This window comes from Fibroporia radiculosa (genome assembly GCF_000313525.1).
Source record: "Fibroporia radiculosa TFFH 294 genomic supercontigs, scaffold3774, whole genome shotgun sequence".
NCBI classification, from domain to species: domain Eukaryota; kingdom Fungi; phylum Basidiomycota; class Agaricomycetes; order Polyporales; family Fibroporiaceae; genus Fibroporia; species Fibroporia radiculosa.
Window position 1 is genome coordinate 20627 of NW_012133394.1, and position 24319 is coordinate 44945.

At 53.2% G+C, this 24319-nt stretch overlaps 7 protein-coding genes across 7 annotated transcripts; 5 read left to right on the top strand and 2 right to left on the bottom strand.

Annotated features, from left to right (window-relative positions):
• Window positions 1-457: 457 nt before the first annotated feature.
• FIBRA_05142 (uncharacterized protein) lies at window positions 458-3195 on the top strand (the record flags this gene model as incomplete). The annotated part of the gene is made up of 6 exons (XM_012326918.1): window positions 458-654; window positions 705-1093; window positions 1561-2205; window positions 2270-2388; window positions 2446-2611; window positions 2672-3195. 6 exons carry the CDS (start codon window positions 458-460, stop codon window positions 3193-3195), a joined length of 2040 nt encoding a protein of 679 aa, XP_012182308.1.
• Window positions 3196-4363: 1168 nt separating this feature from the next.
• Window positions 4364-6144, top strand: FIBRA_05143 (uncharacterized protein; the record flags this gene model as incomplete). Its single annotated transcript, XM_012326919.1, has 14 exons — window positions 4364-4394; window positions 4461-4584; window positions 4653-4689; window positions 4747-4848; window positions 4895-4996; window positions 5047-5113; window positions 5169-5206; window positions 5272-5347; window positions 5407-5421; window positions 5475-5575; window positions 5628-5722; window positions 5773-5820; window positions 5875-6005; window positions 6059-6144. 14 exons carry the CDS (start codon window positions 4364-4366, stop codon window positions 6142-6144), a joined length of 1053 nt encoding a protein of 350 aa, XP_012182309.1.
• A 761-nt stretch (window positions 6145-6905) lies between these two features.
• FIBRA_05144 (uncharacterized protein) lies at window positions 6906-7982 on the bottom strand (the record flags this gene model as incomplete). Its single annotated transcript, XM_012326920.1, has 1 exon — window positions 6906-7982. One exon carries the CDS (start codon window positions 7980-7982, stop codon window positions 6906-6908), a length of 1077 nt encoding a protein of 358 aa, XP_012182310.1.
• A 174-nt stretch (window positions 7983-8156) lies between these two features.
• FIBRA_05145 (uncharacterized protein) lies at window positions 8157-9935 on the bottom strand (the record flags this gene model as incomplete). Its single annotated transcript, XM_012326921.1, has 7 exons — window positions 8157-8430; window positions 8487-8624; window positions 8676-8872; window positions 8925-9029; window positions 9081-9297; window positions 9354-9619; window positions 9678-9935. 7 exons carry the CDS (start codon window positions 9933-9935, stop codon window positions 8157-8159), a joined length of 1455 nt encoding a protein of 484 aa, XP_012182311.1.
• A 1473-nt stretch (window positions 9936-11408) lies between these two features.
• Window positions 11409-14265, top strand: FIBRA_05146 (uncharacterized protein; the record flags this gene model as incomplete). Its single annotated transcript, XM_012326922.1, has 10 exons — window positions 11409-11632; window positions 11701-11903; window positions 12204-12418; window positions 12470-12735; window positions 12798-13023; window positions 13074-13184; window positions 13247-13443; window positions 13499-13639; window positions 13706-14150; window positions 14209-14265. 10 exons carry the CDS (start codon window positions 11409-11411, stop codon window positions 14263-14265), a joined length of 2085 nt encoding a protein of 694 aa, XP_012182312.1.
• A 1667-nt stretch (window positions 14266-15932) lies between these two features.
• On the top strand, window positions 15933-18003 carry FIBRA_05147 (uncharacterized protein; the record flags this gene model as incomplete). Its single annotated transcript, XM_012326923.1, has 8 exons — window positions 15933-16190; window positions 16243-16508; window positions 16561-16795; window positions 16845-16955; window positions 17012-17208; window positions 17258-17395; window positions 17445-17889; window positions 17947-18003. The coding sequence occupies 8 exons, from the start codon at window positions 15933-15935 to the stop codon at window positions 18001-18003; spliced, it is 1707 nt and encodes a 568-aa protein (XP_012182313.1).
• Window positions 18004-21619: 3616 nt separating this feature from the next.
• FIBRA_05148 (uncharacterized protein) lies at window positions 21620-23359 on the top strand (the record flags this gene model as incomplete). The annotated part of the gene is made up of 2 exons (XM_012326924.1): window positions 21620-21696; window positions 21754-23359. The coding sequence occupies 2 exons, from the start codon at window positions 21620-21622 to the stop codon at window positions 23357-23359; spliced, it is 1683 nt and encodes a 560-aa protein (XP_012182314.1).
• Between the last annotated feature and the right edge of the window lie 960 nt (window positions 23360-24319).

Sequence of the window (24319 nt, forward strand, 5' to 3'; positions counted from 1 at the left end):
TTGTGAAATTACACACCTTTGAGTTCTTCATTTACTGCACAACCAAACAATGGCCTCTTACAATTATTGTGTACTCACGTTATTTAGAACGACAGTCTCGTTCTTGTGCAGATGGGTCGACGCTGACAGAACATAGAAGATATCCAAGCAAGAGAAATGAAGTCGCACCCTGCCCCGGCGCTTGTACTGCATCGACGCCTGGGGGTGGCTTACGTGATCGATGGGTGGGTTTCCATTCGTGGCAAGGCTCCTGTTCCTCAGTCTCTCGGTCTCGAGGACGATCGCGCTCTCGTCTGCAGTGTTTCGCCTCGCGCTCGTCTTGCCGCGAACCACACCTGCGGCACAGGCGGTCTCCAGCGCAAAACACGGGCACGCACACGAAAGAGGCAGGTGGACGCTTATCTTGCCGTAACGCCCCTTTGCCTGCTTATCTCTCATCACTCCCAGTCTGCCCAGCATGTCACACGCCGGTTCATACGATTCTTCTCTCTCTCAATCCGTCATGACCGAGGACGAAGAGGACTGGGAGGACTACGTCAAAGGCGGGTACCATCCCGTCCACATCGGTGACGCTTTTTCCGACGACCGCTATGTCGTCGTCCGCAAACTGGGCTGGGGTCATTTCTCCACTGTATGGCTCGCAAAGGATACAAAGTATGTCTTTCCGATTTCATCCATGTGCGCTCCGACCTCATCGTCGTCAGAATGAACCGACATGTCGCCCTCAAAGTCGTTAAATCTGCCCCCCGCTATACGGAGACGGCCCTCGATGAGATCAAACTACTCCAACGGCTCATCACCTCCTCCACCCCACCTGTCCAGCCTACGCCAGAACACCCACACCCACAGGCCTCACCATCTCAGACTCATCCTGGCCGTTCTCATGTCATATCCTTCCTCGATCATTTTCGTCACAAGGGTCCCAATGGCACTCACGTCTGCATGGTTTTTGAGGTGTTGGGGGAGAATTTACTCGGCCTGATCAAGCGATATCAAGGGAAAGGTGTGCCCATCCATATGACCAAGCAGATTGCCAAACAGATTCTGCTCGGCCTTGACTACATGCATCGCTGCTGCGGCGTCATTCACACTGGTGAGTTTTCACGATCGTCCTCGCGGTCGTGTTCAAGATTCTCTGCGAAGTGAATGGAGCGGACACGCTTGGCTTGTCTGTTCGCGTAGTCCCGGAACTCCGCCCGGAGACTGTATCATCGATATGCCCCATTCTGCTGCCTACATGGTGTAGAAGTGCATTCGCACAGGTCGTCCAGGCGATGTTACACAGAGTGAAAGAGCGGGCACGATTGTGTTGACCGTTCGCATAGTTCCGGAGCTCCGCCCGGAGACTGTAGCGCATCGATATGCTCCGCCCCACTCCATCCCCGCAACCCGCGCAGGAATGCAGACAGCTGCTGAGCGTTGGTACGCTATGCTCGACATGTCTTAGCGTACACAACTGCAACGTTGGAGGCACTGTGGCCCCGCGTGGCGCCGGACAAACGCTCGGATCTTGTTTTATGGTATCCACTCTACATGCATGCGCTAATCCCGCCCACCTAGACTTGAAGCCCGAGAACGTCCTGATCTGCATTGACGACGTCGAATCCATTATTGAAGCGGAGCTCGCAGCCCAAAATGCATCCGCGACGCCTCCCCCAACACGCCTCGTCGGCGTGCCCCCGTCTCGCGGGCGAGGCGGGAACCAGACCCCACGCTCGGAATCCGTCTTCATCACTGGCTCGCAGCCGCTCCCATCCCCGTCTTCGTCGTTCGGATCAAGCTCTCACCTCGATCGCTGGGCGTTTGGAATGAGTAGGATCGACGGTGAGGGCGCCCCGAGCGGGCCCGCGTCGGTGGGCAGTGCCGACGCAGCGAAGGAGCGCCGCGCGGACTCGACAGAACAGACAGCCGAGCGCATGTCCGGCGTCACGCTCGACACGTCGCCGTTTGGCGAGAGGACGCGGCCCGAGAAGGGCAAAGCCTCCGCGGGCCCGTCGCTCCTCTCCCAGCAGGTCCTCTCGCACGCCGGTCCGTCTGCGGGACCCTCAGGTACACAGCCATCACCACCGCCGTACACGTCCGAGCCGAGCAGCTTTCAGGAGCACTCGGCAGTACCGCCCATGGGATCGAGTGCGGCGTCTGTCGACATGGTGCCCGTTGAGGCGATGGAAAAGATCACTGTGAAGATCGCGGATTTGGGTAACGGTGAGTAATATTGGCTGCGGCTGTTTCGGTCGCTAGAGCTGAGATACATGTTTGCTGCGCCTAGCGACGTGGGTTGAACATCATTTCACGGACGATATCCAAACGCGGCAGTACCGCTGTCCAGAAGTACTCCTGGGCGCGAAGTGGGGCACGAGTGCGGACATTTGGAGTGTTGCCTGTGTGGTGAGTGCGCGCTTGTCTGGGAACGTATGCATTGGGATTTTGATAGAAGCAATACAGATCTTCGAGATGCTAACTGGCGGGGATTATCTTTTTGATCCTGCATCGGGTTCGCGGTACAGCAAGGACGATGATCATATAGCGCAAATCATGGAGCTGATGGGCGAGTTCCCGAAGAGCATCGCGTTCTCTGGCAGATATAGCTCAGATTTCTTCAATCGCAAAGGTAAGTGTACCCATCTTATGTCTCTATTTTACTTAATAAAGACACGCAAAACCTATTCAGGAGAGCTGCGACACATTCAGAAACTCCGATTTTGGCCCTTAGATGCGGTGCTTCACGATAAGTATCTGCTCCCGAAAGAGGAAGCAGATATGGTCGCATCGTTCCTCATTCCCATGCTCCGACTTCACCCCGACAAGCGCGCTCCTGCGAGCGAGCTCATCCATCATAGATGGATAGACGGCGTCGTCGTGCAGGGCGAGGTCGATGTGCTCCGGCGTTCGGAGGAAGAGCGACGCCGCCAACAGGCGACGATAGCAGGCACCTCTACGGTTCAGGAGCACTCGGTGCAGGGCGAGGACGAGGATGCGATGAAGCCCGTGTATGTGGACGAGGCGCAGAGTCCACGGAGCCTCACGCTGGGCAGCGACCTCGACCGCGTGGTGCCCGTGCCGAAGCTTTCGACGCCTGTCCCGTCGACGGTCGATGCGAAGGAGAACGCGCACTCGAAGATGGCGAGCGCGGGCGTGCCCACGCTGCATGCGCTCCCAGCGAACGGCAAGCCCCCGGGGGGAAAGAAGCTGTGAGAAGCACAGCGCTATCGTCTTAATGGGCTGTTTCCCTTTCCAGCACGGACGCGTTTGTAGAGGTATATCTGTGTTGTTCTGTTTGTTGTTGCCGTATTGTGCTTTTCGTGTTCCCGTGTGTGATGTGCTACACCCATACCTAATGTAGTAGTACCTGTGTAGCTGCTGTGCCGTGGCGTACACCTTCATTTTCTGTGCTGTTCCCGCTTTTGTAGTATTAATAACTTGCATACACTGAACCGGCGAAGAGAAGTAGAACAAGAATGTAACTGATTTTCCTGCAGTATCTTGCGCGGTCTGGGTCAGTCGGTGAGATAGCGAGGGCTCATGTTGGGAGTCAATTGCGAAGGAACCTGGGGGATCCATATGGACCTACAATTGCGCGAGCTGCGGAACGAATTGCCTGCACACACGTGCCCATTCAATCGGTCCAAGCAAGTTAGCACGAGCCTGAGACTAGTCATACGGCACAGAAATGACTATTTCGCCAGCGAGGAAACACTCAATTTTCGAGGAAGGAAAGGCTTACTCAATGCAGTTGGCACGAACAAATTGAGATTAGTTTACAATACCAATAAGTCTCGATATAATTCTTCAAGACACTGACTGACCCCAGACACATCCATCACCGTGACCTGCAACCGGGATGATCGGCATTGCAGCATCCCTACAGATTGTGCTCTCATAGAGCAAAATTCCTGTATTTCAGAGGCAATGTCACCCGGGCCTCAGACTTGGGCCACTCATGTGCACTTGAGAACTACCTATGCACAGGCTTGAGACGATGACACCAAAAGCGAAGAATCCTAATGCATTCAGCATGAACATCGAGAGTGAAGGCAAAAACATGGCCTGTAGTACCGTTTATTTAGAGCGATATATGATAGGATCTGTGTATAAGAGTTAAATTACGCAGGTTTGATCGGCCGGGTGACTCTGCCGAAGCGATGGAGCTTTATGGCACTCACGGCCTGCTGCTCTCCACTGAGGCGTATCGCTACAGGTATCAGCCAGCGATGTTTTGTCATCTCGCAATCGGAACAGAGAGACATGGCCTTCCGTCGGCGCAGATATCAGCACGCCATCGTCCCGCGTCTTCCTCTCAAACTTTGTGTCTTGACTCCTTACTATTCGTCCCCGCTCCTGCTGCAGCCCGCCCGCAAATACAATGTCCACTCCCCAGAAACGCATGCCTTATGGTGGGCGCCGGATACCGTTTCTGTGTAGGGCATGGGCGTGTGCTGACCCCAATGTCTCTTGGACAGTCCGGCTGGGCAACTCCGGCTTGAAAGTGTCGAAGATCATCCTGGGCACCATGCAGTACGGCAGCCCCCAGTGGCAGCAATGGGTGATCGGCGAGGAGCCGGCGATTGAGCACATCAAATACGCGTGGGTGATGTGTTTTCTAAAGCCGGATGGAGACCATGCCTTGGGACTCACTCGTCCGCTCGCCGCAGATACGAGGCCGGCATACAGACCTTCGACACGGCGAATGTCAGTGTGGATTGGCCTGCGGTCGCGAACGCATCGAGCGCTCACTGTATGCGATAGGTCTATTCGAATGGTCTCAGCGAAGTCATCCTCGGCAACGCGATCAAGAAGCTCAATCTCCCTCGCGAGGAGATTGTTGTCATGACCAAGGCACTACGAGTCGTAACCCCAGCGAAGATGCGTATCCTGATGCACACCTCTATCTCAGGTCTTTAATGCAGTTGCGCCGGAGCATGGCATGAACATCAAAGTGCTGGGCAAGGAGCCTGACGAGATTGGCCTGGTGAACCAGTACGGGCTCAGCCGCAAGGTAATCGGGCCGGCTCGTTTCCGCAAAATGCGCTAAATGCGGGCATCCAGCACATCTTCGACTCCGTCAAAGCCAGCTTGAAGCGGCTACAGCTAGACTATGTGGATTTGTTGCAGTGTGAGCGAGAAGGGTTCTCGCTGATGTATACGGTCTGCTAAGTTCGTGTATGCAGGCCATAGGTTCGATTATAACACGCCTATCGAGGAAACTGTGCATATAGCTACTACGATCCGGCTGTATGACAATCTGCTCACATTTCCAACGTTGATATGTAGATGCAAGCGCTGCACGACGTTGTCAAGGCAGGATACGTCCGCTATATCGGCATGAGCTCCTGCTATGCCTACCAGTGTAAGCCTCATGACTTATTCTCGCCTGCTGTGAAGCTGACGGGGCCTGCATTACTACAGTCCATGCGATGCAGAGTGAGTCTCAGAGCGACTGCCGTGAGATGTTACCCTGGATCCACAATAAGCAGACTACGCCATCAAGAACAACCTCACGCCGTTCATCTCGATGCAAAACCACTACAGTTTGATCTACCGCGAGGAGGAGCGCGAGATGTTCCCGACTTTGAAGGTAATCGATTGGGCCATTCGCTAGCCGTGGCACTGACCTTCGGGGGCAATAGCTATTTAATGTTGGCTCCATTCCATGGTCCCCTCTCGGACGGGGACTGCTGACCCGGCCTCTGAGCGAGCAATCCACGCGAGGAAGTACGGACTGGTACGTCCCATCTCGAAACGCCGTCTTCCCACTCACCCACTCGGGACCAGGTTCCTCAAGAACTACAAGGGCGCCGGAACGGCTGACATCGTCGCACGGTGAGGTTTCTGGTGGCTCGACAGAGCGCGGTGCAAGACTGATCGTGGGCGCAGCGTGGAGGAGATCGCAAAGAAGAAGGGCGTCAGCATGGCGCAGGTCGCCATTGCGTGGACTCTGACGAAGCCAGGGGTCACCGCGCCTATTGTCGGCACGACGAGTTTGGACAACTTGAAAGACATCATAAGTAAGCTTTCCTCCCGCTGTCTTTGATCGGAGATGTTCACGAAGAATCAACAGAGGGAGTAGACGTACAACTGACAACGGAAGAAATCAAGTACCTGGAGGAGCCGTACAAGCCGCAGGCGATCGTGGGGCATGTATGATCTAGCATTAAAACAGGAGTTTTGTACCTCTAGCTGGCCGTGCCTCAGAAGGCCGCCACAAGACAATCGAACAAGATGGGTTAGAATTTACTCGCTTATTCACCGACTTGACATGACCTGAATCTGTCCGCTTGAGTCGGCCTCAGCAAGGTAAACATGATTTCCAGGCGGGCTTTTGGCCATACTGGGCACAGGCCGCTCGTACTGATCAGATCTCAGCGCTTCAAGCTTCAGCGCCAAACGCGTCGTGTCACGATCATGTGAGTGTTACGCGCGCGTCAACGCGACCTCGTGCGCCGTGCGACCTCCGGCTTTCGCACCATGACGAGAAGACATGTCAGGATGCGGCCCTTCACGCGAACGCGCGCTCAGTCTCATCACACACGAGGGAACGATGGGAGGAAAGGCGGAGATACATGTATACAGCAGACGGCGTAGCGGCGCCTCGTGCAGAGGATGACCGCAGCGGGAGATAGTAATGCTACAGGGGGTTTTATGCGGGTGGTATGATGGGGTGGTCGCGGTTACATGCAGGTTGATGATGATGTTTGGATTAATGTGGATGTTGGTGACGATGATGGCGATGATATGTTCGGAGATATAGAGGAAATGGCGAGACATAAGGAATGTGTGTCCAAGGTCCGTGGATGGCACGGCCACCCGGTGTTCGTAGGCATGAAGGCATATGTGCACGCGCTGCATGCGTTCGTACGGCATAAGTTTTGTCGTCAATCGGGGCACCATCCTGATGATGCCGTCTTTCAGAGTCCGTAATCGGACGGGTCCGCATCGGAGCTTGAGAACAGAACGTTCGCCAGAGGGGAAGAAGCGCGGGGTACAGTCGTCTGAACACGCATGTCAGCGGTTGGAGGCGAGCGTGAGCGCGACGTAGACCGGTCTCGGAAGCGCAGAGTGAGGGACGCAACGAGCTGTGGCATCGCCAGAATCTCAGCAGAGGGTACCCGAGTGTCGTCTGTGGGTGAGCGGGGACCTGGGTCAGCCTCTAAGCACGTCCTCTCCTGAGATTCGGTGAAGTAGCTGCGAGGACCAACATCATCCTCGAATCGCACCGGCTTGCCTCCCAGCTCGACAAGATTCGTCCAGAGCCGCTTCGCGAACAGAACATCCTGTGCCGCGCAGTCGTCCGGCACACCTCCAAGCGTACCCCGAGCGTGCCAGGCGATGCTGCGATGGACGAGTGCGAGGAACTGCATGTCTGGCGTGACCTTCTTCGCCTTGCGTGCGCGCTTCCGAGGAATGTATGGCGAGCCACAGCTCATGCTGAGCTTGCGCCCGGTGCTCTCCAGAGGCACAGTGCCCTTGTCAGGCGAGGGCGCGGGCATAGCGCGGTGCTGGGCACCTTTGAAGACGCGCCGGATATTCGCCTGGGTCGATCCCGCAGGGGGCTCGCGGTGGCAGTGAGGCGCGGTGAGACAGGTCCTTGGAGTGCGTCTCCGGACACTGGACCAGTTCGCCGTCTGCGGTGCCAGCTGCTCTTTGTTCGCCTCCCAGTCCATAGGTGAGACCTGCTGATCATCGCGCGGCGTGGAGAGCTCGTCCACCTCCTCTCGGTGGGAAGGGCACGGGATGGGGGGGGAGGGAAACGGGATGAAGCTCTGTTGGGGAGGCTCCGAAAGTCCAGATGGAGAGGGGAGAATACAAGCGGTGTTCACGCGAGAGACATGCGTATTGGTGAGGGAGACGGTGGCGGATGCTTTCTTTGCCGTGAACCGTGCGTTCTGGCGGAGTGGGGAACATGGGCGGGGGGTATTGGAGGAAAGGGAAGAGAGGACGGTGCGCTGGTGGGGGTGGGGCTTGCGAGAGAGGATGTTGGTCATTGCTTGCTTACCGTGAATGGCCTGCACTGCTGGCCAGCTCGAGCTCGGTCAGGCAGCGCGGAGCCAGGACGGTTCAAATAAGGACTCGGGACGTGGGCCGCGCCCACAGCGGCAAACACCACTGAAACGCGCAGCCGTCCCCACGTGCCTATCACGTGGTGGCTGCCACAGACTTTACACGAATAGCGGCTGAAACATCTCAACTCTACATTCCAGTATGGTAGATAGACACAAATTAACGAAATCGACGCCCTGTGCAGAGACGTCTGGGTATCCACGACCAGAGGCGTTGTATAACCCCGAATAGGTATTGCCGAGGTATTCCAGGTAGGTCTCGACCGCAGAGTTCTGATACGAAGGACGACTGAAGTAGTTGGAAAACCCGCCCGCAGAGAAAGATGCTGCAGTCCCCGGGCTAAAATCTTCAGTCGCACCGACAGAGGTGAGACTACGACATTTTGCAGTCAGCTGCGAATCAAGCCAGCTAGTGGAAAGTCCACGCACTAGGGACATCCGGAGGGGAACGTAACAACGAAATCCGTGCAGGACGCAGACTGGGAACCTGACACCCCACCATCCCCGGATGCAAACAAAACGGAAATCCCCCGCGTTCCGAGCGCAGCATATGTATTGCAGAGGTTGCTATATATTCAGATCATCAGCAGAATACTCAGCCTGGGACAGACTACTCACTTTGCTACTTTGGAAGAAATCTCGTTCTCGTTGGTACCGTAACTGGTGGTCATCACGGACGGGTAAGTATCCGAGTTGATGAAGTACTGGGCTGTGAGCAAAAACCCGCCCGTGCCGTCGTCGGCGCTCTCGCCCACGGAAGCAAATGTGACCGGGACATCCGTGGCAAGCCCTATTGTGTACTGTGTGTCTAAATCCTACGACAACGTAAGTAGATGATATCAAAGTGCTGTGATTCCGAAGACACACCGCCTCAACGCCAGGGTCGTTTGGATTGTATTCTCCACCACTAATCTCGATCACTTTGTAGGTGGTAGTGTCCGAAATGTCCATCCTGAAGTATTGCAGGAATAGCTACGCGGACTGCATCAATGGAATGCTCGTCTCGGAAATCAGGCACCCCACCTCCAAGTCAGAGGCACTCGGGTACTGGTCATCGTACCCAGCGACAACAAGATAGTTCGACGTCTCTGTCGCGGGTGTTGTCGGAATCGAGTAGAGAGACTGCAAACAAGCTGGGTCAACATAGCCGTTATCGCACGCTGAAGGCGTGGCCGCGGGACTCGGCACTGTGGCAAGTTTGACAGTGTTGAAGGGGAGTTGAGTCCTCGGAGGGACAAACCTGCATAAACTGGATCAGCACCGAGGGAAGCCTGATGTCACGCCAGTTTAGCGTACGTGACGGTGGGATGAACCAGGTCCAGGTGGTCCTTTAAACTCGACGGTATAGAATACGAGAGGGTTCGAATGCTCTCCGCGCCGCTGCTCTCATATGTGAAGACGGAAAAGTCTGCATCGAATATCGCGTTCGCCTGGCTGACAGGGATGGAGATCGACAGCCAATTGCCCACAGAACCGATTGTAGTCGAAGTGATGCCATTCTCTGCGAGCCACTCGTTGACGGCCGTCATTGACTCTTGGGTTGGGGCCAAGAAATAGTTTGACTATGTGCTTGGTTCAGCACTGCAATCGACATTCCTACATTACCAAGTTACTACGCACCTCATCTGTCGAAAGGTACTGGCCATAATTCGCGCTAGATAGGGTGATCACATCGTACAGCTTCTCGATGAGCCCGTCGGGATCGCTGCTCACGAGAGCTAACTGAAGGTCCAGCACAGTGTCAGGAGAGGCAGGTCCCGTGAGAGTGAAGCCTTCTGGGATAGTGTCGCGAGACTCATGCACCTCTAGGCTGCGCGAGAGAGGCGTGCCCCAAATGCATATCGATAAGGACAGAAGAACAAAGCCCTTGAGGAACATGTCGATAAGACTTGGTCACTCAGAGGCAGAGCCCGTTCCACTGACACCCGGACCACCGCAACTTAGTGATTTATATGTGCGTGCCAAGCCTAGCCTCACGGTGAGCTTCAAAATAGACCATGGGAAGCTTTTAGTGTTCTCAGTACGCCGACACGACGAATGCCAGGTTGATAACAAATGAGGTACTGCTCTCAGAGTATATGCGTACCGGACATCGACAATCTGACGTTTATGGTAGATGAAACATTAGTAGTATGGTGAATGAAGCTAGTCGAAGGCTTGTCGCTCTATTGACGTGTGCGTGCTGTAGATTGAATACTCATGCATACTGTATGTTTGTTACTCACGGATTATCACGGCGGCATGATTTACATCGTCCTTTACTCCAAAGCTCAATGTATTTTAGTATTTAAAATCCCCTTTGGTATGAAGAAGATTGCTACACACCCATGACATCCAGGACGTGCCACGAAATCCATGCTCGGCAGGATCAAAGAAGGCGAATGACAGAATGCCCTTCGTATGTCAGAAGTTGCCACCCTCAAACTTGTAGAAAGAAAGGCCAGACAAGACAACCTGGCAGTCATACCAGTAGAACAGAGGACTGGCAGATAAGGCTATACCAGGGCTCCCACCGAGTGACCATGCGTGCAACTCGTATCGATAAGCGGGGGCTCACGAAAGTAGCATCGCAGCATTGCCGGATCAGTAGTCGTGAAAACAGAATTTTGAAGCGCGAAGCTGCCCGGGCACCCGCTCATACATAATCAGGTTTGGGATGTCGCTGCGCTATAGTAGATGACTGATTGGTTGCGCGGAGTGGCCGTTATGGGGCAGTGAAGTTTCGCTCTTTGAGGGAACTTCAGGTGAGATGGAAAGAGTCCAAGCCGATGCACATTCTCATGAGGAAGCCAACAGAGACGTAGAGTGACACGGCACTAGGGCTATGGGCAAACCAGCTCGTAACAAGTTGCACGAGACAGGAACAATGGGCAGGATATTGAACACCTGGGATAGTTTGTTGATGTGGCTTGGTTATGTGGAGAACACGGCGAGCAAAGCCACTTGCAGCTTCAAGACTGGGAGAAGAACGTGCTTACCCGCTCACTTCCGATACTCGTCGTAACTCGAACCTTGGGGCGCTCTGCTCTCTTGCATTCGCACTCCTGATGAAATCCAGTTTGAGTGCATTCTTCAGGAATGCGTATTCATGAGACGGTGCGAGCAGACGTTGATTAAATCCAGCAAGTTGGAGTGTGACCGGATCATGTGTGACATGGGCGTGACACGTTGCAAAGATGCGTTATGTCACGTTTATTACCCTTCCTTGTCGCGCTAGGTCGCGCTCGAGGCCAATTGCAAGCCTCTCTTGCTTCAAGTCTTTCGTCCATCTGCCGACGACCGTCAACATGACCTTGTTTAGTTCTCTGCTTAGAGTTCTGTTCTCCGATGCGCTCCGTTTCTCAGCTGACTATGGAAGCAAAGAGAGAAGCCCCTGAAGAAGCAGGGCCGGGTCGTCTTTCTATCCGCTCCAGCTTTACCGAGCGTAGCAGGCCTGCGGGCAATGCGTCGGGGCAAATCGTCAAGAGTAACTATATGTGTACCGCTGAGGCGCATATTCTCTTTCGCATAGTCGGGTCTGGTCGGCATAGCTCATTTTGTTCCTCGTGTGTGCAAACCGTGGCGCTCCTCGAACCGTATGTCTCATTCCGTTTGAAGCAAGCATCTTCTGATTTCCGCATAGCTCCCGCTTATGCAATTGCAGCCATACCCATGCGCAATGTGCTCTTAATTATCCGATGCAGAACACTACCGGCTCCGGTGACGCGATCTTCTTGGCAGTTGCTGGCTTTCTCGCATCAGAGATCAAACATTTACTCGTGCCCAATCCTGTCTCTCAGGGATTGGAAGTTTCCCGGTCGGCTTACGCATATGTTCCAAGTATTCACCATCAGTGCCGTCCAGAATGTCTGTGAGCGAAATCACCTCATAAGGATTCTACATGGGGTAAACAATAGGCAGAATGCACTTACGAGATGTTTATGCACATGTTTCAAGGTGCCAAGTTGCACAACCGCGCTGGCAGTCGTTCCGTATGTTCCCTTGCAGCTTTTCACTGAGTAAGACGCTGTTCTCTATGCATCGGTTTGCACGAAACGTATAAAAGGCAGCGTTGAAGGCATTGGCTTTGTCACCTCCGTCTTAAAGCCACTTCAGCTGAAGAGATGCTTGCTGTTGGCCTGCTGTGTTCTTTATTCTCGCTCCTAGCGACAGGCAAGCCGCTGGCTCGTAATCTTCAGGTTCATGAATCAAGAGGAAGCGTGCCCAAAGGTTTCAGTCTCGATGGGCCCGCACCCGATGAGGAGCTACTTAGCCTGCGTATGGCTCTTGTGCAAAACGACATGAACGGGCTATTAGCCACGTTAGAGGACATTAGCATGCCTTCCAGCCCCAACTACGGTCAACACCTGTCCAAGGCTGAAGTGAGCCCTGTCATTCCCCAGTGTTGTCGTGACTCACAACCACGAAATTAGGTGGAGCAGTTTGTGGCGCCATCCTCGCAGACTATTGACACCGTGAATGCGTGGTTTACTGAGAACAATATCAATGCCACAACCATCAATTCGGCTGGGGATTGGCTCGCGTTCTCCATGCTTGTCGGCCAGGCGAATAACCTTTTTGGCGCAAACTTCTCCATCTTTACGCACAACGCAAGTGGTAAAAAGATCACTCGCACACTCTCGTATTCGATACCTTCGTATTTGAAGGGACATGTAGAGTTGGTTCACCCCACTGTGACGTACGGAATATTCACGCACAGCGTCTGATTTTCACTCACATTCACCATGTTGCTTGGAACAGCTTTGTTGTGCCGCCCGCGAAGTCCTCGGTGACCGCTCAACGCATTGGGTCTACCGGTGTCCGAAGGCGGTCTACTGACGCTGAACCATCAGCTTGCGAGGAGCAAGTTGACCCGGCATGCTTACAGACTCTCTACGGCATTCCCACCACTCCTGCAACTCAGTCATCCAACCTGATTGGTGTCACTGGGTATGGGGAAGAGTGGGCAAACGAAGCAGATCTCGCTGTACGTTCTTGCGCGCTTTACGACGACCATGCCGCTGACGCTGGGAGTAGCAATTCTTGCAAGAATTCCGTCCCGATGTCTCGGAAAATTCCACATTTCCTGTTTACACCATCGATGGTGGGATAAATGACCAGGATCCGGGCTGGGCTGGTTTCGAGGCTGTACGCTGTATTTCTGTCTTAGACTAAGCCACTCTGTTGCGATTGCTCACGGCCTGTTTTAGAACCTTGATACGCAGTACACAGCTGGTATCGCTACCGGCGTCCCAATCGAGTTCTTATCTGTTGGCAGTGATATAACGGACGGTGTTTTCGGCTTCTGGGACAGCGCCAATTTCTTCCTGACTCAGGACGAGCCTCCCACTGTCATCACCACTAGCTATGGTACGGATGAAGATGATGTAGGTTTGGCTGTAGCCTAGTGAGTACACTTTATCCATGAAACTTCTCTCAATCGATACAATCCTTCCACCCAGCAATTTGTGCAACACGTACGCGCAACTCAGCGCTCTTGGGACGACTGTGCTGTTTTCATCCGGCGACGGGGGTGTCACAGGAACGCAAACCGACGATTCCTGCACATATTTCGAGCCATCATTCCCAGCCACCTGCCCTTAGTGAGTAGTCCTTGTCTCCCCAAGATCTTGCTTTGCAGCTATGTTCTAACGACCGATCTTATGCAGCGTAACATCCGTCGGCGCGACGACAGGCGCCAATCCCGAAACTGCCGCGTATTTCTCGTCTGGTGGTTTCTCCAACTACTGGGGTGTGCCCTCTTTCCAGTCCTCTGCTGTCTCTGGATATCTCTCCGACCTTGGCGATACAAACGCCGGCTTGTATAATGCGTCCGGTCGCGGGTTTCCGGACGTCTCCGCACAGGGGATCAACTTCGTCTTCATCGCTGATACGGAGTCTTGGAACGTAAACGGCACGAGTTGTTCTTCGCCGACATTTGCGGCCGTCGTAGCCCTCCTCAATGACCGCCTGCTCGCCGCGGGCAAGTCCACGCTTGGTTGGCTCAATCCGTTGTTGTACTCGACAGCGGCGTCCGCACTCAATGACATCACAACAGGCGACAACCCGGGATGTGGCACCAACGGCTTCCCTGCGACAACTGGCTGGGACCCTGTGAGTAGTCTTAGTGATTATCGTTCGCGGTTTGCTTACGTTTATGTATCGACTGCAGGTTACTGGGCTTGGGACTCCGAACTTCGATGCTCTCTTATCCGCGTTAGGGGTTTGACTTCTCTTGTTTGTAGTTTAGTCAATTTTGCACGAATCTGAACATGGTAATCATTTACTGTACTGCGCGAGTTTAATAAAGATCGTGTGCGCTGTGAAATGCCCCCTCTGGTACCGCTAGTGGTTAGTATGGCGTCGTGAGGATTAGTTGGTTCGTCTGTAGCTTGCCCCCATGGTGGCATCATAAATGATACTACTGGATGGTCTCGTACCCAGACGTGCTGTAAGGGCAGTTTCAAGCGCTCGCTGCCTACAAGTTGGCGCCGGTACTACTTCGTCTTTAACGCCCACTCGCACAATTGCAATGACAACGAAGTCGGAACGCTTATGCTTCTTGTGCTACGATTCACTGTTCGTAATTAAACCCTGAACTTTCGGGCAATACGACGTTCAACTTGCCAGATATAAGAGGCTTTCTTGTCACTAGCTCCCACTGCCGGAACTACAGACCTAGGAGCTCTGATGAGACATCGCCTGTAGAGAGTTCCGGTTGGGTGAAGTGGCACTGCAATGCGTGAGTGTTCAATCTCAGTTGTTCTCTATGGCCAACGAAAGTAGATATCCGCCCATTTCTGGGCTGGTTGTCGGACTCGGGACTGAGAGAATTACGCGGCCAGTCGAGGAACCTGTCTCGTGCTAAGACGTGTCGGTCTTTCACATCTAGGGACCAGACCATGCAGGAGCATGCGATTTTCGTTTCTCAAGTCGTAATGATTACCATGCTCTGATGATCTCTTTTATGAAAGCTAGATTGTCCACCGGACTGTAGCTCATCGGAACGGCAAGGGACACAGCACGCAGTCCCAGATCTCCCGACAACATCCGAGAAATTGCATTCCCTGCTCTCCCCTGTTACATCCGTATCGGTACCGAGCATCCATACTTACTGGCCGGCTAAGTACCAGGCAAGTGTTAATACGGAGCTTCGGCCTGAGTAACCATTGAGCGCTTCGGCACGCATGCCGTGTGTTCTCTGATGCCGGTTTGACCCTGCGATTGAGCAAACCCGCGGTCAAAATCAGATGAGCTCCGCCAAGACGCATGTTATTCATCAAGAGTTGCTCTAGCTGCATGGCCCAGGGTATACGTGTCGCAAATGGGGATCGCTCATTCTGCACGGCTCGTGCTCTTCTACGCACCGCTTCCAATCGTTGGAATTGGTATCGTTGTAAGCAAGGTTCCACATGGCTCTCTTCCACATAAGAGCACTTTTACCCTGGCACTAGTAAGATGGGACACCGAAGATTACGCAAGGAGGCCATCGGATTGCCAGTTCAATAGGATGCGATGGCCCAAGCGAATGCATAGCATCAGAACGGTCGGTCTGGACGTCGTTCCACATCTTACTCTACTCATACTACATATTCCATAATGATGGTGGGTTGACTTTACGCAGAAGCACATCCAAAAAATTTGGAATATGGTATCGTTCCGACAATTCCCTGTCCGGATATCACTACATCCCGACTTTTGAACAGCTGCGATGTATGGGTAAGCGATTTCGACCAGACTTTCACATGAATCCGAGCTTGGGCTCTATGTTCGTAATGTTGTTGACATTGTGCCATGTTTCATCCGTATGGTGTGCGGTCCAGCCACATAAAAACCCCTTCTCTGCTGCCCTGAAGTAGCACGACATCATTCCCCCCTCATCGCATCCGCAGACAGATGATTCGCACTGGGTTGTTGTTGGTTTCCCTTGCCACTCTTGTCGCCAGCAAGCCGACGTCACGAGCTCTCCAGCTACATGAAGTCAGGGCATCGGCACCCTCTGGGTTCAGTCTGGACGGCCCTGCATCTCCTAGTACCGTACTTGATCTGCGTCTTGCTTTAGTGCAGAACGATCCCTCCGGTTTGATTGAAACATTGTACGATGTCAGCACCCCGTCTAGTCCGCATTATGGCGAATTTCTCTCAAAAACCGAGGTACGTTATCTACTTCCTCGAAAAATCGAGCACTTCCTGATAATGATTGCAGGTCGAGAAATTTGTCGCTCCAAAACCAGAGTCGGTGACTGCTGTTAACGAGTGGTTGAATGAGAACGGTATTACCTCAAGGACTATTTCACCTGCTGGAGACTGGCTTTCCATCTCAGTGCCTGTCGAACAGGCCAACGCGCTATTTGACACCCAATTCTCCGTATTTACACATCTACCGAGTGGTGCACAGAGTATCCGGACTCTGTCTTATTCCATTCCCTCTGATCTAAAAGGGCACTTAGACCTCGTGCATCCGACGACCACGTCAGTCGAAATTGTCCTATTGATCATATGGATGCGCTGATAGCCCTCTTAGATTCACACCACCGAGTGCCAAGTTACCTATACAAGCTGTTCCTTACACCGGTGTGAAGGAATTCAAGAACTTCACTTCGGCTGGCGATCCGGCCGGTGATTGTCCAGATACTTACGTTGACCCCGGATGTCTGGAGGCAATATACAATATCCCGAGGACCGCCGCCACTCAGTCGTCGAATTATATAACTGTCACTGGTTATGACGACGAGTATGCTAACCAATCTGACTTGGAGGTATGTTCTAAGTTTTCAATTGGATTGTGCTTATGTCCTGTCAAAAAAGACTTTTCTATACTGGGAGCGCCCATGCATCCCATCTTCCACGACTTTTACAGTAGAAGAGCTCGACGGCGGTATCAACGATCAAACTCCAGCCGATGCCGGCTACGAAGCCGTAAGTTGAGCGAGTACGGTTTTAAAAGCCTATCCTAACGTTCTATTCTCTCTCAGGATCTTGATACCCAATACACTGTTGGAGTGGCCACTAATGTCCCTGTTGTGTTTCTTTCAGTCGGCGAGGACGATTCGGACGGTGTCTTCGGGTTCTTGGATACGGCAAACTACATCCTCGGTAATGATACCCTGCCTTCGGTGATAACGACGAGCTATAGCTCAAACGAAGAATATGTATCTATCAATGTAGCCAAGTACGTCTCCTCTTCTGCCCCCCTTCAGCATCTGATATCATTTGAATAGCAACTTATGCAATGCTTACGCTCAGCTAGGCGCCCGCGGGGTATCTGTCTTGTTTTCATCCGGAGACGGTGGAGTCTCAGGCGCGGTCAGCGAGAACTGTACAGATTTCGTCCCTTCGTTTCCCTCAGGCTGCCCTTAGTAAGTTTTCTGCGTATGCTGCCATAACACATAATCATCAGCACCTCAGTGTGACTTCAGTAGGCGCTACCCAAAGCTACACACCCGAAACTGCGGCTTCGTTTTCGTCGGGAGGCTTCTCCAATTATTGGGGCACTCCTTCTTTCCAGTCGTCCGCGGTTTCTTCTTACTTGTCGCAGCTCGGGAGCACTAACTCCGGTCTCTACAATGCCTCGGGCCGAGGTTTCCCTGACGTCTCCGCGCAAGGAGTGGATTTCTTTATTTCTCTCAATGGCAATTTTTACACTCTCAGCGGTACTAGTTGCTCGACGCCAACCTTCGCTAGCGTCATTGCCCTACTGAACGACCAGCTGGTCGCTGCGGGGAAGCCGACGCTCGGCTGGTTGAATCCGTTCTTGTATTCGACTGGGTTGTCAGCTCTCAACGACATCACCTCGGGAGACAACCCTGGCTGCAATACAAACGGCTTCTCCGCTACGACGGGGTGGGATCCTGTGAGTGAACATACGCAAAAAACGTAGAGTTCGCTGAATTGATATCTCTACGCATAGGTCACTGGACTCGGTACCCCGGATTTCACGTCTCTTCAGTCGGCGGTCGGCCTATAGGACGTTCTACGTGGAGCATACATACTTACGGCTTTGTGTCATGCGAATTTGATGTGAATGTTATAAATCTGCTGGAGATAATTTCAATTTTGTGCAGCTGGTGTCTCGCCAAAGTTATCTTATCTGATAAGCACTCGTATTCCCACGGTTCCGATGCGCGGGGCTCCATACTTCAGATACCTCATTTCTTTCAGCCATTCCTATATATCATTGAATTCATCTTGCTGAGCTAGACCTTGCGATGTCATCTCTCACACGCAGAGATGCAGAGATACAAGTTCGCTCCTGGGGTTTTCCGCATGTATACACATGGACCGATAGTCCGTGAGTCCATTACATGTCTTCGTATCTCCTCCGTGCATCCTTAGATCCCAGCTGCAGAAACTATCACTATAATCCACACTCCCACTCTGGGTTGACGACGCACCTTATCCTGTCCGGTGAGCTTACGGTCAGGTATCCGCAAGATGATCCGACCAAGAAAGAGACATTTGGACCTGGCGCGCGTATTGATGTCCCGGCAGACAAGGTTCACGAGGTGTGGATCGGAAAGGAAGGCTGTACGTATGTTATTGGAGAGTGATACTGGATTCGTTTTATCAAGAAGATTTCCATTGCTGCTCGTGAGTCCTTAGCTACGCCTTCCTTAGCCGCTTCTTCTCTCAGGCGATGCACTAGCTTGAGTTCCAACGTTATCTCTCGCTTCCTTTCTATTGCATTGTTCATGCTTAGACGGACACTAGGTCTCGACAGCATTCAGCGATGTATCGGACAACTGACCTTCAATTTTTCGAATTCTGTTTCCCTATCGTGCTGCCAACCCAACCATGGACCTTAACGATGGGTGTTGGGGTACAGCTTCCCTTTCGGTCGCTCTCATGTCAAAACTGCTCCAATCGTCGTTGTTATCATGTTGTGTTCTCTTGCGTCGCTCAGTATCGTGATGCTATCCATGCGTACGCCACGATATCAGGCGGTCACAAGAACTAAGGATCAGACGGACCTAAGCGAGAATGAGACACATGCATTATTTGTGACAATGCTGATGGACTTCGCAATCCCCACGTAACATGTAGAACTTACTGAGGTACGTGATGCGCTCGACATCTCTAGCTGAAAGATATGGTTCACGGACGGCTTGTGAGCCTTGGAGCCGAATGTCATGCGCGCTACGTGGGCAGCCGACTGATCTGGCATGTAACCATCTGAGGCCCACATCAACGCGATAAAGTTTCACTGACCGCACCCTTCCCTCTTTTATTAGAGTTCAGCGAGCATTATCTCAAGCCTGAAGAAGCATGCCGCAGCAACTAACCCTAACCTATGGCACTTTCGAACAGACAAAACCAATTGCCTATGTAATTGGAAATATGGGCGCCTAATAAGGCGGACTTGTTGGGTTGTTCTTGATTCTTTCTTAATTTATTTACCACTTAATACTTCATATCATACATGCAGAGTGACAGAAAACGTTCAGTAAGACGGAAACGACGCCCCAGCTCGTCCAGCTCCTCACTGAGACGGTAGCAAGTATTAGTCTTACAAGAATGCGGGCGGTCGGTCACTTCGACCAAATTGGTGTGCTCTGGAAATCTCAGGTGATCTCAGACATTCTTGAAGGGGAATCGTTTTCTTGATGGATTGGACTCAGCCCACGTTGCCATGTTGGTTTCGCGCGCATCTTTCCTCTGATTTAACACCACAGGATATGGACCGATGCAAAGGAAACAGGTGGAAACGGAAGGTATTAGACCTAGGAGCTTGTGACGATGAATGATCAGTATGGGATTTTGGTCCGAGATATTCAATCCGTAACTGATATCCGCGGACGCTTTACTATCGCATCGTTGTGAGCTACAGGAGATCCACACGTGTCCAACAGGATCTTGTGTACTAGAGTCGTGCGTGTCGGCCTCGAACTAGAGGTCCCGCATAGTTTCAGAAGTTCTTTCCTTGGTCTAGACGATCCGCATCTGCTGCTGCGGTTGTCAAGGTCGACTGTGAGAACAACGTGCATCTCCCTCTTGACGGTGGTACTTTGGCGACAGTTTCTGTCTCGCCGCCTTTTTGAACGCACTGCCTGGCAGTCCGCGACTGACTAACCGCTACTGCACGGGCCCGCAAACTTCTGCTGCATGTGGCAGTTCGCACTCCGCTACGCCAAGTGTCATGCGATGCGGACCGATGCACTAATGTTCAACTAGACCTGATGAGAGCGCGCATAGCCGGTAGAGCGGCGGACTTTGCACACAGCAACAGCATGACGCCTGAACTGAGACCAAGAACGCCTTGGCATGAGCCGACGCCATGTTTCCTGGTGCGTGCGACCACAATGTCTTTCACCCCGACGTAACTTGAAGTAGATGCTGTCTTGAAAGTGCCATTTGGGGTGAATGGTGTCACATTGAGTGTATTGGCACCTTGAACCTGTGTTCATGGTTGTTGCTAAAATACAGCAAGACAATTCTCGTAACGCCATACTGATTAACTGTTAACCCATTTTTTCTCGCCGTGCATCATCATCCTGGCTAAGATGCATTGCCACCATCACGCTCGCACGCGGTGCATCTCTGTCAGAACAGTGACTGGATGATTGTTTAATATTCTTAGCCGCCTTCGTAGACCGCTCATTCCAAAGTAGGGGGAGTGCTGAGCAAGCGCCGGACGGCTCCCCGTCGTCGGTGCCAGCAGCTGTCCACTCTAACCTCCGTGAGAGATCAGTGCACTGCGAGGAAACTTGACGTTGACAGATGACTGATGGTCGCCGAGATTCATCCAGTCGAGCAAACGCTCTCAAGACGCTATGCAGCCAGCCTTTCTGCGGACTGCAGCTGGTACGCGACATGGGGAAAGTCGTACTCGCAAACCCCCTCGGTGCCTGCATAGGCATTCGATCGGCATCTCGTGTATCTTAATCATATCCGTGAGTTACCCGAATTGTTGAGTTGACGCCCACTTGGAGGCAATCGGATGCTGAAGCGGATCAATCTGTGGCTGTGGTGGGTTTCGTCACGGGGCAACTAACCTCTCGCAAGCTCTCGTCGGCACCAACGCTGTCAACATTGCCTCTGCGGATAAGTATGGAACGCCGTCACACGCTGAGGGCATTGAAAAATTCTAGCGCGACCTGGTCGGATCTTCGTCGCATCACTGCCAACCAACCGCCACATGCACGAGAGCAAGCGCTGTACCATCGTTCACTGTAACGACAACGGGAAATGCTACCGATTGTCTCGACTCGAGGTGCGCTGACAGCGGACCTGATGCGTGGATTACCGCTGTGGTGCTACTGGTGATGGCCACTCCGCTGTCAGAAGAGGTAGTGCCAAGGGGTGCAATGCATATAAAAGCCCACAGGTTTATGCTGCAGTTCTTCAGCTCTCTCAGCCTTCGTTTTCGAGCTCAAGACTTCCAAGTACAGGTACTGGCTAGTAAGTCTCAATGTCGCTTTCCTTGCGATTCATCCGCTGACAACCAATTCTACAGCCTTGCTTATTTTTTCTTATTCGCATTCATCTTCACGAATTCCGTTCGACTATCGAATTTTTACGACCACGCTCCTTGCACTCTAATCGCCGCCTTACGAACCTTTTCAATTATCTTTATTACTCTCATCATGCGTTCCTACGTCGCTGCTCCTATCGTCATTGCTGCTCTCTCTGCGGCTCCGTCTCTTGCTCGCCCTATCGCCAGGTATGTCTTGCGCCACACTAATTTATTCCTCACGAGCTCAACTCGACTTTTTGACAGCCCCGCTCCTACTGCTGAAGGCAGCGAAGCGATTAACTGGAACACCGTCGGCTACGACGTCGGCAAAGTCGGCAGCGTCGCCTCTCACTTCCTTCGCCGTGCAGCCCCTACGACTGGCAGCGAGGCGATCAGCGCGCAGCAGGTCGGCCAGGATGTCGGCAAGGTTGGCAGCGTACTCCTCCACTTCCTCCGCGACGACGCCGGTGATGCCAGCGAGGCGATCAACTGGAAGCAACTCGGGGACGAAGCTAGACCGCTCGGCCACAGCATCTACGCCCCCAACCTCAGGCGCGAGGAACCCACAGGTTCCGAGGCGATTAATTGGAAGAACGTCGAGCACGACGTTGGACAGTTCGGCCAGGGTGTCATCAGCAGTCTCAAGCGCGAGGAACCCACAGGTTCCGAAGCTATCAACTGGAAGAGCGTCGAGCATGACGCTGGGCAGTTCGGCCAGGGCGTCATCGACGGTCTCCGGCGCCGCGCTTCCACTCTTCAAGGGTGGGAAGAGAACCACCACTACATCATGGACCGTGCCGTCCCTGCAACTGGCAGTGAGGCGATCAGCGCACAGCAGGTCGGCCAGGACGTCGGGAAAGTTGGCAGCGTGCTCCTCCACTTCCTCCGCGACGACGCTGGCGATGCCAGCGAGGCGATCAACTGGAAGAATGTCGAGCACGATGTTGGACAGTTCGGCCAGGGCGTCATCAGTGGTCTCAGGCGCGCGGAGCCCACAGGTTCTGAAGCTATCAACTGGAAGAGCGTCGAGCATGACGCTGGGCAGTTCGGCCAAGGCGTTATCGACGGTCTCAGGCGCCGCGAGAACCCCTTTCAAAAGTTGGAAGAGCAGGACCGCTACATCATGGGCCGCGCAGCCCCTGCAGCTGGCAGTGAGGCGATCAGCGCACAGCAGGTCGGTCAGGACGTCGGGAAAGTTGGTAGTGTGCTCCTCCACTTCCTTCGCGAGAACGCCGGTGATGCCAGCGAGGCGATCAACTGGAAGAGCGTCGAACACGACGTTGGACAGTTCGGCCAGGGCGTCATCAGCAGTCTCAAGCGCGAGGAGCCCACAGGCTCCGAAGCTATCAACTGGAAGAGCGTCGAGAGCGGCGTCGAGAACTTCGGCAAGGGCTTGCTCAGTGGCCTCAGGAAGCGTGAGGATGTTCTTGAGGCGCGTGCAGCGCCGGCAGCGGGCAGCGAAGCGATCAACTGGAATACGGTCGGATACGATGTTGGCAAGGTCGGCAGCGTTGCGGCCCACTTCCTCCGTGAAGACCATATTCCCGAGCGCCGCCCTTCCACCCCTCAAGAGCGGGAGAAACACCCCCACATGATCATGGGCCGTGCAGCCCCTGCAGCCGGCAGCGAAGCGATCAGCGCGCAGCAGGTCGGCCAGGACGTCGGGAAGGCTGGGAGTTTCCTCCTCCACTTCATCCGCGAAGATCCTCTCCTTGCGCGCGCCGTCGAAGACGAGCTCATGGCCCGCGCTGCTCCGACTGGTAGCGAGGCGGTGAACTGGAACACGATCGGCTACGACGTTGGCAAGGTCGGCAGCACGGTTGCCTCCCACTTCCTCCGCGACGGCATGGCGATGGACGAGCTTGACTAGAGTATGATGGAGGGTATTGTGGCTACGATATCTTGTTACAGGGTGATATTTGGATCATGTGTATGTAGAATTAGCCGTGTAGTCGAACGTAATGAATGCGGAGCTCAGGCTGAGAGTTCTCTAATCTCTAGTGCGTGATTGAGTGCTTCTTTAATTCGGCCTTGTGAGCGAGGATACGCGGTCTTCAAAACTGATGCGATAAATGATACCGAATGCGAGACTTGGTGAGAATCGAAGGAGATGCTGGCAATGGTCTCACGACATCCCGGGAGCTTGATTGGTTTACACTAATTACTTGCTCGCCGCAAAACCTTTGTACTCGGGTACTCACGTATTGGATGGCCTTTTTGTATAAAAAATTGAATATCATCGGTCCTGACATAAGCACTTTAAACGGATACGACTATGTTGTTGACTATAGTACATGGTCCAGTGCTACAAAGATCGCCGAAAGAGATAAGTTGAACCGGTCTACCTGAAATTCCACATGGGCAATGAGTAGTACTGTATGTATGTAGACGAGCTTGAAAATCGATCTAATTTCAGAGGCCGTGCCACCGTATCTGGCGAGCTAAGTTTGGCTTTCCGCTAGCCTCGGCCCGGTCCCCGGTGTTCGTCCGATCTGATCCAATGATCGCGCGGGAGATGATTTTTCTTTGTTCCACCATGACTGCTCTCTGTATGTACTAGTAGCATATGTTTGTTTTTGTTATACTCATCGTCCACTAGACCAATGTCGGCGTGCATAATCCAAGAGGATAACTATTGCTCAATGAAATAGATCTTGTGGGACATACGCTAGTATCAATATTTTATCAGTAAGCGCCAATGGTCAGCGCGCCAACCGTCGCGCCTCCTCGCCCTTCTTCTACCAAGTCATACGCAAAGTGACTCGCCTAATGTGCGGCTCCGATGAAGTGAGGCCGCATCCAGAGCGGAGGCGCGCGGAACCTCGCTGTC